The sequence below is a fragment of the Aquarana catesbeiana genome, linkage group LG09 (assembly GCF_042186555.1).
Source record: "Aquarana catesbeiana isolate 2022-GZ linkage group LG09, ASM4218655v1, whole genome shotgun sequence".
NCBI lineage: Eukaryota > Metazoa > Chordata > Amphibia > Anura > Ranidae > Aquarana > Aquarana catesbeiana.
This window is the reverse complement of record NC_133332.1, coordinates 253,623,273-253,638,438: the sequence shown is the minus strand read 5'-3', so window position 1 is coordinate 253,638,438 and position 15,166 is coordinate 253,623,273. Positions and strand designations below refer to the sequence as shown.

Sequence of the window (15,166 nt, the reverse complement as noted above, 5' to 3'; positions counted from 1 at the left end):
AACATGAGCACCTGTCACCTTTTTAAAGGTCCCTTGGCGCCAAACGGCGCTAGCGCGAACGGCGCGCGCGCGCGCACCCGCGAACGCGCGTACAGGCATCCGCGGGAGCGCGCCGGCGCCCCCTGGTGGGGATTTTGGCTGAATTCGCTGGGAAACACTCCTTGTGGACCTACGTGCACGCAGATTTACCCGACGACTGCTGACATGCCCCTGACAAGGGGGCAGTGGGAGAAAGAATCTACAGGAGGAGGCAGTTTTTATCCACTGCTCCTCCTAAGCAAGATGGTGGACATAGACCTTATTTTAGCTCGTTTGAGGGCTGCAGTGGCGACACGGGGCGCAGACTGGCTGAACAGGCAAGTCGGGGCCCTTATTGGACAGGAGGCTGGAGGATCCGGGGTTGCGGAGGAGACGCCTCGCTCGCGGAGATCGCGGCCTCTGGTGCGATTTTCACCTGAGCCACTGCCGGGGCCTGTGCGGCAGACGAGGAGCCCGAGGGCGGAACGATTGGTCCCCCCAGCAAAACGACCGCTACTTCAGGCTTCTACAGGGCCTGAGCGGTCCGCACGCCATGGGCCTACTGCGGGGGGGAGGGGCCACGGGCCGTTTTGGCGCCGCTTCCCGACCGGAGGTTAGTGGGGTACAGGTGAGGGAGGCAGACAGAAGGGATGGGGTTGTTTTAGGGGGTTTCACAGAGAGTGGGGTGGAGGGCAGGGTGGCCAGCACAGCAGGGATGAGAGCAGATAGAATTGAGCGGGGGCGGAGCATAAGGGGAAGACATGAACAGAGTCAAGATGGCGGTGGTGGTCACGTGCAGGCAAGAGGAGCTACAGCCAGGGCGACCCCTAGCAGCATGACAGAAAGGAGCGAAGCTGCCGGTGGGAGTCGGCCCTCTCAGGGTCAGGATGACACGGCCTCCGGGGCCACTTCACACGGGGGGCTGACCACGCCACCCGTCATGGACCACAGTGACCGGTCGGAAGGGGAAGTGTCCAATGCGGATGAACCACAAGCGCCAGCAAGTCAGCCAAGCAGGGAGGCGATGGGGCGAGTTCCCAGGCAGCCCGGTAAGTCCACTTCTACTGTAGCTTTATCTAATGCACTGACTGATTTGATTGGGGTGGTGTCAGCAGGCACGGGAGGGACTGTAAGGGGGGCAACTGACCAGAAATTGGCGGCCGATAGGCCTGCCAGTTCTGGTTAAGGGGCACAAATGCAGGATTTGTTGGAAGGTTTGAAGGCATTGGTGGGGAGGTTTGAGACGCGGCAGGTTCAGGCACCACAAGTGGTCCCGTGGACGGGTCCGGAGTCGGGGCCTGGGGGTGGAGGTACAGTAAATTCCAGTATAGAGGTGCACACTGGGGATGTCCCGCCTGGTATGGGGGAAGGGGAAAAGGGCCTAGAAAAGGGGGTGGAAAAAGGGTCTATGGTACCGGCGTCCAGGACGGATGTGGTAAGGATCGCTGACGCTGCTAAGTGTGAGGTATACGTGTGCTTTGAGGGTCCGCTGGGAGCACATCTGAAGCAGGAAGTCCGGGATAAGATCCACAAGTATGTATGTGGAGATTTTTTCCCTATTGCCTTTAGAGAAGTTTAATTTGGACAGGGTTAAGCTTGATGACTCCAAAAAAGAGGACGAGGAAAAGAGGAGGTATAGACTGATTCTGCGGACTTTTGTGAACTGGCTTCAGGCATTTGCCATCATGGCAAGCGTAATCGGGGAAAAAGAACCCGAGCATTGCTCGGCGTTATTTTGCTATATGGACGCGATAGGGGAAGCGCATAGGGTGTATGGGGGCTCCGCTTGGTTGCGGAATGACGAGCAGTTCCATCAACGCAGGGCGGTACGGCCGTCCCTGCGCTGGGACCATAAGGACATCAGCCTTTGGATGAGACTTATGTCCTCAGCGAGGGCCCCATCACAGTTTCTTCATGGGGGGGCCGGGAGTACAACTGCCTCAGGACTTTCGGACGGAAAAAAGCGGGGGGTGTGCTGGCAGTTTAATGAGGGCTCCTGCAAATTTGGAGGCTCCTGCAAATTTAAACACGAGTGCTCAGACTGTGGGGGTACACAGGATGCAACCTTTTCTAAGTAGATACCCGGACAAGGCGGCTGCCAATATGTTTTCACATTCCGTGTACCTTGGAAGTGGTGCCACCATTGGCAAAAAATTTGAAGTCGGCCTCACAGCATGCAGGGGTGGTAGAGGAGAAGTTAGCGAAAGAAGTGGCCTTAGGTCGCATGGGGGCGCCATTTGCAAGTAAGCCTATCCAGGACCTGGTGGTTTCTCCGTTGGGGGTGGTGCCTAAGAAGGAACCGAACAAGTTCCGACTTGTTCACCATTTGTCCTTCCCAAAAGGGGGTTCTGTGAATGATTTCATAGACCCGGAGGCATGCACCGTGTCTTACACATCGTTCGATGCAGCTGTGCGGTGGGTTAAAAAATATGGGAAGGGGGCACTGATGGCAAAATCAGACATAGAGTCTGTGTTTCGTTTGCTGCCAGTGCATCCACAGAGTTTCAGGTTGCTGGGTTGTTGTTGGCAAGAGAAGTTCTATGTTGACAAATGTTTGCCCATGGGTTGTTCCATTTCATGTGCCATGTTTGAGGCGTTTAGTTCATTTCTGGAATGGGTGGTCAGGGATGTGTCGGGCCTGGATTCGGTCATACATTATTTGGATGACTTTCTGTGCATTGGCCCCCCTGCCTCCGGTGTGTGTGCGATCTTACTTTCTACGTTGCAGCACATCGCGGGTAGGTTTGGGGTGCCTTTGGCAGCCGAAAAAACGGTAGGTCCAGTGACGGAGCTGAGTTTTTTTTGGGTATAGTCATAGACGCGGAAGCAATGGAATGTCGTTTACCTAGGGAGAAGTTGGAGGATTTGCAAGCGGAAATTCGGGGGGATCCAGGGTCTGTGGAAAGTTCAGTTGAAGGTGCTGCAGTCACTTCTGGGTAAGTTAAATTTCGCTTGTAGGATAATTCCGATGGGGAGAGTGTTCTGGGATCAAGGCACCGACTCATTTTGTTAGACTGACGAAGGAGCACCGGGCAGATCTGCGGGTGTGGCATGAGCTTCTGGAGTCCTACAATGGCAGATCGGTCTGGATGTCGGGCCCGGTGAGTAACTTCGACGTGGAGCTAGCTACGGACGCGGCGGGATTCACGGGTTATGGGGTCTTTTTTCAGGGACAGTGGAGCGCGGGGCCTTGGCCTTCCTCCTGGGTGGACGCAGGGTTTACACGTAATCTGGTCCTGCTGGAACTTTTTCCGGTGGTATTGTCCATGGAGTTATGGGGGGATGCTTGTCGGGATCTGAAATTGAGACTGAACTGCGACAACATAGTGGTGGTTCAGGTGATCAACCGCATGTCAGCGTCATCACCACCGGTAATACGGCTCTTGCGTAGGTTGGTGCTGCGGTGCTTGCATTTGAACATTTTCATTTATGCTGTTCACATCCCGGGGGTGGACAATGTCCTGGCTGACGCACTGTCTCGTTTTCAGTGGGACAAGTTCAGAGAGCTGGCCCCGGGCGCAGAAAGGGAAGGTCTGCATTGCCCTGCTTGGATCTAGGAGCTGGCATTGGAGTCGCCGCGGGCTGGATTCGGCAGTCAGTGAGTGGAGCTACGTGGGCGTATTACAACAAAGTGTGGAAGGAATGGTCGTCGCTGGTAAAGGAGGCCAGGATTGGGAATGACAGGGTGGAGGTAAGGTTGTTGGTGCTGTACTTCGTGTCCAGGCACATTGAGAGTGGGGGTTCAGTGTCGGCCATCGAGCGAAAGATGGCAGGCCTGTCATTCCTGTTCAAATTGCTAGGGGGTGAGGATGCAACAAAAGATTTTTGGGTAAAGCAGGCAATCAAGGGGTTCAAGAAAGGTCGCAAAAAAGGTGATGCAAAGCGGCCTGTCACGTTTGCAAATTTAAGGACCATCTGTGGATGGTTACGGGTGGTGTGTACTTCTGGCTATGAGGTACTTTTGTTTAAGGCAGCGTTCTCCTTGGCATTTTATGGGGCGTTCTGGATAGGGGAGTTGGTGAGCCCGTCAAGGGGAGTTGCAGGAGGGATGTTAGAGCAGGATGTAAGGTTGGGTGAGGACAGGGTGTGTTGTCGGCTGCCTAAGTAAAAAACGGACCAACGAGGAAAAGGGGTGGATATTTGGTTATTTGCATTACCGGGTTCTGAGGTATGCCCGGTTACGGCAGTGAGGGCATTTTTGCAGGTGAGAATGCAAGGGGGAGGTCCATTGTTGCAACATGAAGATGGGTCATATTTGTCAAAGTTCCAGTTTGTTGCGGTGTTCAGAAAATGTTTAGCAATGGCAGGGTTTGACGGGGCACAATACGCTTCACACTCCTTCCGCATAGGGGCGGCTGCTGAAGCTGCCAGATGTGGGTTGGATGAAGCGGCCGTGCGCAGAACTGGGAGATGGGAATCTAGGAGATTTCGTACATATGTTAGGCCACATATGGTCATTGAGTAATAAAAAAAAAAAAAAAAGCAGGGGAGTTAGTCAGTAAGTTCAGGTATAATGGGTATTGCTATTTTGTTTTGTTGTTGTATCGTTTCAGATGGAGGTTCCACGCGCCTCGTCTGGATCCTCGGCTATTCTTATGTGTGTTGGGGGGCCAGGAGAGGGGATGCTAGGCCGGATGGCCGCCAATTGGGCATTTCACAGAGAGAGGCTTACTTGAGGTGGTTGGGTGTGCCTGGGATGAAATGGGAGCGAGTGATGAGGGAGGTGGTGCGGTACGCCACTTTAAGCAGACCTCCGGACATTTTGGTACTCCATGCCGGGGGAAATGATTTGGGGGTCCGCCCAGTGAGGGATTTACTTGCCGACATTAAGTACAATTTCCTGAGACCATGTTGATATGGTCTGACATTGTAGAAAGGACAGTTTGGCGCGAGGCTCGGTCAGTGGCAAGCATCCAGAGGACACGCATTCGAGTCAACAAGGTGGTGGGGCGGTTTGTGGTTTAAAATGGGGGTTTAGTAGTCCGGCATTTGCAACTTGAAAGGAATGTTGGGCTTTATCTGAGGAAGGATGGGGTTCATCTTTCAGATGTTGGGATAGATCTGTGGACATTGGGTTTGCAAGATGGGATCCAAAGGGCCCTGCGGGTGGTGGGGGCACCCTCAAGAGTAAGGTAGTCACCCTTTCAGGCTGTGGCAGTGTTGCTTGTTGGTCTCTGACGGTGGCATTAAAATATATGTGATGAAAATGGGGTGGGGGGTTCATCGGCAAGACAAGCCCCTCTGGTGTATTCCAGCACGGTGTATTCCAGCACGGTGGCTGAAATACGGTATTTGGCACTGCGGGAAAGGGGGTGTCTCCGAGCGGCTACAGCTGGAGGCTTAACAGGTTTTAAAATGGTCCCGCAGTGTGTGGTGGTATGTTTACATATGGGATATTACATATTGGAAAAGAGGTGGGTCGCCGTCAGAGATCAACAGGCTGGGTTAAAATGTTGGTTTATGTTGTTGAAGTTATTTTATTGCAGTTTATTTGGTTGATTTGTGTTAATGAAGGCTGTTATGGCCATTTATACTCCAAAAGCAAGGTGTGGTCTCAATTACTTTAAGTGGGTATTTAAGTGGATGGAAGTATAGGTGCATAACAGTCGGTTATATGGGGGTCATTTAGACTACACTGGTCATGTATACATCACAGTATACAAAATAGAGTGGAATATAAAATGTACAGCACAGCCTACAAAGTGCAGGGTGTATACAGAGGGGAGCAGTATGGTATTGGGCTTTCAAGAGAATTTGTCAATATGCCTATTCAGGTGACAGGTTTTCTTGAAAGAACACCCCTCACCTTGTCTATCCAAAAATAGATGAGCACCTGACCTCCTCCCGGGATGAAATGATCAAGTTTGACTGGCCAATTTCCTGGCCCCAACACTCTCTCATAAGGAGGAGAAGTAAATAGAAGTTAAAGCTCAATACTTGGAACCCTGAAAATTATCCCTTTGCTCTGCAAGGGTTATGCTGTGTACACACGACCGGACTTTCTATGGACTGAATCACGTTGGACTTTGACGGACTTCCATCGAATCGGACTTGTCTACAAACAATCACACCAAAGTCCGATGGATTCGAACGTGATGACGTACGAGGAGACTACAATAAGGAAGTTCATAGCCAGTAGCCAATAGCTGCCCTGGCGTCGGTTTTCGTTCGTCAGACTAGACAAACGGATTTTTCGACCAGACTCGAGTCCGTCGGAAAGATTTGAAACATGTTCTAAATCTAAAGTCTGTCACATTTTCGACAGAAAAGATCCGCTGCAGGTCCGATGAAGCCCACACACGGTCGAATTGTCCGATGGATTCGTTCCATCAGACAAGTTTGGTCGAAAAGTCCGGCCGTGTGTACACGGCATTAGTTGCTCGTTTAGGTCTAATTTGTCAGTTAAAAAAGATTTACTTACCTTTGCGCTGTTAAACCAGTCCCTACAATGTACACACATAGGCGTTTAGAGGAAAAAACAAACACTGGCAGCATGTCCAGGAGCAGCAGAAAAAAAATTTTGACACTTATTAACGAGTCTAAACATGTGTTAAGTTTAGGCGCATTTAGTGCTGGAGCGTTAATTTACTACAGTGACCAGAATAAATTATTATGCTGGCCAATGAAATGAATTAACGCCAAAGCACTTAATGTGCCTAAAAGTGTTCCATGTCAAGCGTTTTTTTCTGCCAAAATGCTGCTGCCAGGATGAAACACGTCTAGGAGAAATAGCCAAATGTAGGTAAACTTGAACACAGTTTAAGGAACTCGGCAGGTAGGTTATTCCAAACATCTTGGAGAATTAAGCAGATCTTCTGTGGATGTCGACTCTCTCAAATCCTTCTGTCCCTTCATGTAATGCCAGACAGACTCCGTGATGCCGAGATCAGGGCTCTGTGAGGGCCAAACCATCAGTTCTAGGACTTCTTGTTCTTCTTTACACTGAAGATAGTTCTTAATGACATTGGCTGTATATTGGGGAGACTTTTTGCAGACAGTAGATGGGTGTACCTGGGTCCCACTGGTTTCCGCCAGTTCTGTGCTGATGGCACTGCTGGACATCTTCTAATGTGGAAGGGAAGTAAGCATGAAGCGTCTTTCTTCTACTGCATTAAGTTTCCTTGGCTGACCACTGTGTCTACGGTCCTCAACGTTACCCATTTATTTGTGCTTATTCAAAGGAGCTTCAACAGCACATCTTGAAACCCCAGTCTGCTTTGAAATCTTTGCCTGGGAGAGACCTTGCTGATGCAGTATAACTACCTTGTCTTGTTGCTGTGCTCAGTCTTTCCATGGTGCATGACCTGTGACATGTCTTCCGCAACTTCACCTTAGTAGCAGAGTTTGGCTGTTCCATACTCAGTCTCCTACACAACAATTTCTGTTCAGTTAAAGTGATTGTAAACCTAGGATTTAATTATTTAAAAATAACAAATATGTTATACATACCTGCTCTGTGCAATGGTTTTGCACAGAGCAGCCCTGATCCTCCTCTTCTTGGGTGCTCATATCTCCCCCCTCCTCACCAAATGCCCCATAGCAAGCTGCTAGCTATGGGGGCACTTGTGCATACTCTCTCCCGAGCTGAGCTGTGTGTGTCCATTGACACACAAAGCAAGGCACAGCATGCCCCCCATCATGCCCCCCTCCTGCTGCTGTTTCTGAGCCAATGAGGAGAGAGAGAGCAGCTGCTCTTGTGCACATTTCTGGATCAAGAGCGGGCTCAGATAAGCATAAAGGGGGGTGGGTCAGACCACAGAAGGTGTTTTACCTTAATGCATAGAATGCATAGAGTAAAAAACCTTCTGGCTTTACAATCACTTTACTGATTGTCTTTCATTTTACATAAGAAATTGATTATCATTAGCATCTGCTTGGTATAATTAGTTAATCATACACCTAATCCTACGAAATCCCTGACCTTTTTTTGTGCAAGTGTAAAAATTCATGCTGGTTTGAAGTCAAAGGGTAGTCACACCAAATATTGAAATAATTACCACCGCTCCAGACAAGCCAAGCTGAAATCACTTTTTCTCCACAGCAAAAAAGGAGAGAGTCCCAGGTGCTGGCAATTGCTGGTACAAGTGTAATCGTGTAGAAAGATCTGGACGGCCGCACACCGGTATAGGCAGATAAAATCTTCTTTATTCAAAACATGAAATAATAAAGTACTTGACACCGCTGGAGTGGTACAGCTTAGCCGCTAACGCGTTTCACGCTCGTACAGAGCGCTTACTCATGAGTAAGCGCTCTGTACGAGCGTGAAACGCGTTAGCGGCTAAGCTGTACCACTCCATCGGTGTCATGTACTTTATTATTCCATGTTTTGAATAAAGAAGATTTTATCTGCCTATCCCGGTGTGCGGCCGTCCAGATCTTTCTACACGATTACACTCACACCAAATATTGATTTGATTTAGATTTTTCTTCTATTTCGTAAACTGATAAAAACAAACAATTCAAAACTATATTTTTGAAAACATTGTTAGTTTACAGAATTTCTTCACACCTTGCTAAAACATTTGCACAGTACTGTATATCTACAGTATATACAATTATTTAGTTTATGCTGCAATACTGAAAGTTTTTTATGTTTATATTAGGTGATAATGGCTTAAGGGGAGAGAAAGGAGAAAAAGGTAAGACTTCCAATGGTAAAGACTTCCATATTTTAAGTTATACTTTAAAATACTTTAAAAAAATCATGTTTCATAGTTTGTTATAAAATTTTGCAAACAGGTAATTTTTCCCCTTCATTGATATGCGCTGATGAGGCGGCACTGGTGGGCACTGATAGGCTGCACTGATGGGTATTTATAGGCACAGTTAAGGCAGCACTGATGGGGACAGATAAGGCGGTACCGATGGGCACAGATAAGGCGGCACTGATGGCCACTGATAAGATGGCACTGATGGGCCGTGATGGGTGGCACTGATGGGCACTGATAGGTGTTACTGATAGGTACCACTGATAGATGGCACTGATATGCACTGATAGGTGACACTGATGGGCACTGGTAGGTGACACTGATGGGCAGCACTGTTGATGAGGCACTGATTGGTAAAACTGATAGGTGTGATGTGAGGGTGGTATGGAATCTTAATCAAGATCTCAGTGTTTATTTTTCAGTGCCTCCAACCTTACGGTAATTTTATGAACTTAGTTCAGAATGTCAGTGCATACCACAATCCTTTCCTGAGTTCGTTAATTTATGGGATTTTTTTTACCAAAGTATAAAATATCTCCAAACAAAATTAATAAGTAAATAATTTGACTTTATTAATTAACGAGTATATTCATACAGTTTCATACAGAACTAGATTTTCTGGTGATAGATACTTCACACATACACTATGAAAACATCAAAATAGCAGTGAAACAAAAACTAATATAATTACTCACGGGAGTCCAAATTGGTCTGTTGGAAAAATATGTGCGGTAATTTACGCTTTATATTCAAGAACGAAATATCCCTTGTTGCTCAGGGAAACAGTCCTTCGAATTTCTCCGGCCTGAAGGAATCCAAAGTTTGTCTCACAAAGTCAACAGAACAATATCGCTAATATTGAAATAATTATTAAAACAACAGAGCTTCAGAAATTATATGGAGCAATAAAACTCTCCCTGGGATCACAGAATTGAATTCCCTAAAACACGGTTATAATAATGCACCTCTAGACAGTCAATAAATGTAAATACGTAACCTATAAAATATAATCCCTACGATTATGAGAGAGAAGATTAAATAGGATTTGTATGATCTGTATCTTACCAATCAGCTTAAAGTGGGAGATATCCCCCAATACCTAAGCACATCGAGTGGTTCCAGTCACAAGGTCCAGCAAGATGGGGAGTGGTCACATATCAGCAGACTTCTTGATATCTAGGAGTGCATCTGGTGTATGGGTCTGTGATCCTTTCCTTAAGGCCCTCACAACTTTTATACCATTTTGGGACAATAAACTCATAAAATTATCATGAGCTCAGCCCAAAAGGTTTGGCTCACTCTCCATTGGTTGGTGAATTTTAATGATTTGCCAGGTACCTTAGGTAATATTATCTTCAGTCACTGGGGGGTGTCTGAGGACAAAAAGTGTTTTCTAAACTTATTTTGTTAAAAAGAAGGAATGCGTTTTCTTATTATAATGAGTATTTATCTATATTTTGGAGATAGTAATATATGTTTATACTGTTTAGGGATCCCTTGGTACATAATATAATCATTGAGTATAGATGTGATTAATTAGAATCACACAAAATGGATATTTATATGAACAACGACATGACTCCTGTATCTCCTATGTAAACCTATTTGTCTTGAGACAACATATGTAATATGGGTATTTTCATATAGATGTGGTCATGGTTTCTATGTCTTTACCACCATGATGGGTGTCTAAACACAATTTTTCATTCATCCTATATCGACATATCATGTTCTTACTTCTAATATCACATGTATTTATAATGCAACAGGTATACAGGTTATCAGTGTTTTCTTAAAACGTCTGAGAAATAGCATATGTATCACTTATGATCATATACCGTATTTATCGGCGTACAACATGCTCCGGTGTATAACATGCACCCCAAGTTTAGGAGGGACTTTTAAGGAAAAAACTTTTTAAGGAAAAAAAACTTACATTTAAATGCCCATCAATGCAGCCTTATTAGTGTCCATCTGCAGCCTTGTAGTGTCCTCTGCAGGCTTGTGTCATCTGCAGCCTTGTTGTGTCATTTGCAGCCTTGCCCAGTGACACTGCAGCCTTGTAGTGTCACTGCAGTTTTAAAAAATGGCGCCGCCGAGAGACACAGAGCCGGTCCTGTGTCTCTCGGCGGCTGTCGGCTGCTTTCGGCTCCTCTCGTAGACCTGTGGGCGGAGCCGAGCGCCGCCGACATTCATACATAGCCGAGTATACTCGGCTAGGTTCGGCTAGCTCTGCTCACTGTCGCGCCCCAGTCCCTGTGTTATGTCCTATTTTGGGTGGGACTGGGCGTGACTGAGCGGAGCTAGCCGAACCTAGCCGAGTACACTCGGCTATGTAAGAATGCCGGCCACGCTCGCTCCTCCGCTCACAGTCAGCGGGAAAAAAATATACAGGAATTGAAGATCTCTCTTGGTTGTTGGAAGTGGACTTGGACTTTAGACTGTTTTTTTACTGAGAGTCTGGAGAAAAGTTCAGATGTACAAACAAACCCTCCTTATCGATACTCCTTGGTCAATACCATTATAGTCTGTTCATACATTTGGGATTATTGCGTTTTGGGTGTCATATACACCTTACAGCTCATCCATTGTCTGTTGGTGTTGACTAAAGATCTAAATTCACAATGGGTTTATTTATCCACTTTTCTTCTTTAATTGAAAGCTTTGTAACTTGGTTTTGGACACACAAATTTTGTTCCTTGTCAGCTGGTTTTGTGTAGTGTTTATGTTTCTGTTGTAGGTGGCACTGTGGGCACTGATAAGTGGCACTGTGGGCACTGGTAGACGGCACTGTTGTGCACTGCTAGATTTCACTTGCAGGTGGAACAGGTGGGCACAGATGAGCTGGCGGCAGCTCTCCTTGATCGGGACCAATGTCCCTCGGAGAGTCACCGGTGATCGGCTTTTTGTTTTTCTCCTCACGCTGTTAGCGCGAGGAGAAAAAATAGCCGATTACCAGCTCTGTTTACATCACATGATCAGCTGTCATTGGCTGACAGCTGATCAGGTGGTAAGGGGTCGGGATCGGCCCCTTACTCCGATCTGTGATCAGCCGAGTCTCATAGACTCGCTGATCACAGAGCAGGGGGCGCGCAGGCTGCTCGGGCACACGAGGACATCTGTTGATGTCCTCCCGGCAAAGTAGGTCCACTCTGTAGCCGTCATTCGGCTATAGTGCGGATCTGAAAAAGTTAACATAAAATAGGTTTAATTAGGATATCAAACACTTCTAAAAGTGTGACTGACAAAGGATCTAAAGCTGGCCAGGTATGGATCTTTTTTTTGATCAGCCAGCCAGCTGACCAGAAAAACTGAACGGATTCCTCCATCCACAAATTTGAGGTATATGGGCGAATCCACCCCCCTGCGCTATTGTATTCTGACAGCACGGAGACTCCTTTACTGTCAGTATACCCTGATCAGCATTGCAGCCAATTGACTGCAAGAGCTGTGCCAGTGAAAATATACTAACAGTCCCATTAGGGAGGAGTCAATCACTAAATCAACTCCTCTCGAATGGGAACGGCCATAGATGGAACGAAATTCAGCCAATCATTGCTGTTCTGGCTGAATTTCGATGAATGTATGGCTAGCTGTACAGACGCTGCAGAATTGGTGATGTCAGGTCACCTGAGGCCAGGTGACAGATGCAGGCCATTGGGGTCAGGAGTGCACCCCTTAGGTAGTGGAACTCTGACTGCCACAGATGGAGCTCTGGGTGGTTCAGGAAAACAGGTCCTCTGGCGCACCAACACGAATCACACTGGGAGCTAGAGCATTCGATTCCCCAGGGGGTGGAATCTAAGAGCCAGCAGGTGTTCACCAGGGCCCCTCGTGGTGGGGATGGACTTCCCTGCAACTGGCTCCAGGTCGCGGCCCCCAGGTTCTCCCAGCTCACGCTTATGGTAGGCTACTGGAGGATAGAGAGGAATCAGCAGACAGGGACAACAAGGTATAGTCAGGAGATAAGCCAAAAGGTCGGGGCAATGAGCAGACAGGGGTAGAAAAAGAACACGCCAAAGGTCAGGGTATGAAGCAGACAAGGATAGTCAAGAACAAGCCAAGGACGGTAAACATGATCAGATGTAGAGCACGCGGCAAGAAGCACACAGGAAGCCAAACACACAATATTGATCAGCGAGGCTGGCTTGCAGTGCACAGGTTAATATAGTGTTCTCAGTTAGAGGCTGGGGTGGAGCCATACTTGAGGGAAGATTACTTAAACAGAAAGGGGTGAGAGTGCAGGCCCTAAGGCTGATACACAACCAGAGGTAAGCAGACAGACAGGGCATGAAAGTATTACTGCAGATTCATGACCGGTGATAGACAATGACCGGTGATAGACAATGACTGCAGGAGAGGTGACTCTAAAAGCTCTTCTATTGCAGGTGCATTTTTTCTGGACTTTTCTTTAACCCTACAGGGTCACTTTAACCTAGCCCCAAAGGTCTAAAGTCAACACTTCCAAGTGCCTACATGTATGTACTAAGCTTCAGGAAAGCTCCTCCTGCTACTGATTTTGTGTAATATTTTAGATAATTATACAGTGTGACAGTTGTACTTTAAAGATGAATTCCAGGCATGGAATGTTTTTAATTGTTACACTGATGAAGCCTGGACCAATCTAAGTATGTACAGTGCCTTGAAAAAGTATTCATACCCCTTGACATTTTTCACATTTTGTCATGTTACAACCAAAAACATAAATATATTTTTATTGGGATTTTATGTGACAGACCAACACAAAGTGGCACATAATTGTGAAGTAGAAGGAAAATGATAAATGGTTTTCAAAATTTGTTACAAATAAATATGTGAAAAGTGTGTCGTGCATTTGTATTCAGCCCCCCTGAGTCAATACTTTGTAGAACCACCTTTCTCTGCAATTACAGCTGCAAGTCTTTTTAGGGATTTTTCTATCAGCTTTGCACATTTTTGCTCATTCTTCTTAGCAAAATAGCTCAAGCTCAGTCAGATTGGATGGAGAGCATCTGTGAACAGCAATTTTCAAGTCTTGCCACAGATTTTCATTTGGATTTAGGTCGGGACTTTGACTGGGCCATTCTAACACATGAATATGATTTGATCTAAACAATTCCTTTGTAGCTCTGGCTGTATGTTTAGGGTCGTTGTCCAGCTGGAAAGTGAAGCTCCATCCCAGTCTCAAGTCTTTTGTAGACTCTAATGCCGCGTACACACGGTCGGACTTTTCGTCTACAAAAGTCCAACGGACGCTGACGGACTAAAGCTGGCTGGTAATCCGATCGTGTGTGGGCTTCTCCGGACTTTCAACTGACTTTTTTAGCCTCAAATCCGACGGACTTTAGATTTGAAGCATGCTTCAAATCTTTACGTCGTAACTACGACGGACCCCGAAGTCCGCTCGTCTGTATGCTAGTCCGACGGACAAAAAAACGACGCATGCTCATAAGCAAAAACTAAACGGAAGCACTCGGTCTAGTAAAACTAGTGTTCGTATTGTAGGTAGCACATTCATCACGCTGCAAAATCTGTGATCGTTGAATGCAGCGCATTTTATTTCTTCTTTACGAAGGCTCTATAAAGAACGAAGGTGTTTTGCTGTTCATAATCAGAGTTCTCCCAAACTGATTTCTGGATTCTTTTTCTCTTTGATCTCATGAATGATATAGTATGCATTTTAAAAACAATGTTTCCATACTAATAATACTTTTTCCCCTTTTTTTTTTTTAGGTTTGTAAAGTTACCACAAAGAACCCATTATTCTGTTTTTTTTTTTATAGTGATTATTTTTTAGTTTTTAGATAAAGTTAACCCAAAGCACCGTTTTTGGTTACGTAAATTTTTTGATTTTCAAGACTTACCACTTGAACATTATTAACATTAGTAATGTATTTTTGGTGTGTTTTTTTTCAAACTCAATGAGATTGTTGTCCCTTGTTAATTTAACATTGTGTGTAAAATCAATGATTTCAAAGAAAAAACATAAAGTCTTTTGCTAAACTCAAAAAATGATCCATTTATTCATGGTCAAAATAAAATAAAGAGGAAGTCAACGCTGGAAAAAGTCGGTGTACCAGAAAATTGGGATCTTGCGGAGTCCATATAAGAGGGAGCACAATCTGGTCCAAGAATCCCAGAGATCAACAGCACCAGCAGATGATCTAGATGTCCCCAGACTGTGGTCCTACAACAGCCTGCGTCTTCTGTCAGACCAGACTGAACCCAGGTCATCATTTTCTTCTCTTCCCTGCAGCCTTTCCTCCACGCTGCCCTGCAGCCTTCCCTGTAGCCTTCTTTTGAGGCTGTGGCTCTGGTGTTTCAGTTGTGGCAGGAGGAGGAGGAGGAGGAGGAGGAGGAGGAGGAGGGGGGGCTGCCTCATGTAGTTGGGTGTTTTGTGTTAGCGTGCCCTGCAGCCCCTTATGGATTGTTTCCCCAAATAGGCGCTCACAAATGAGGCG

General features: G+C 46.5%; 1 protein-coding gene across 1 annotated transcript in view; it reads left to right on the top strand.

Annotated features, from left to right (window-relative positions):
• Positions 1 to 15,166, top strand: part of LOC141108528 (ficolin-1-like) — a 143,235-nt gene that overhangs the window by 85,364 nt on the left and 42,705 nt on the right. The window contains exon 4 of the mRNA XM_073600210.1: positions 8,622 to 8,657. Coding sequence (XP_073456311.1) covers positions 8,622 to 8,657 — 36 coding nt within the window. The remainder of the gene's footprint in view (positions 1 to 8,621; positions 8,658 to 15,166) is intronic.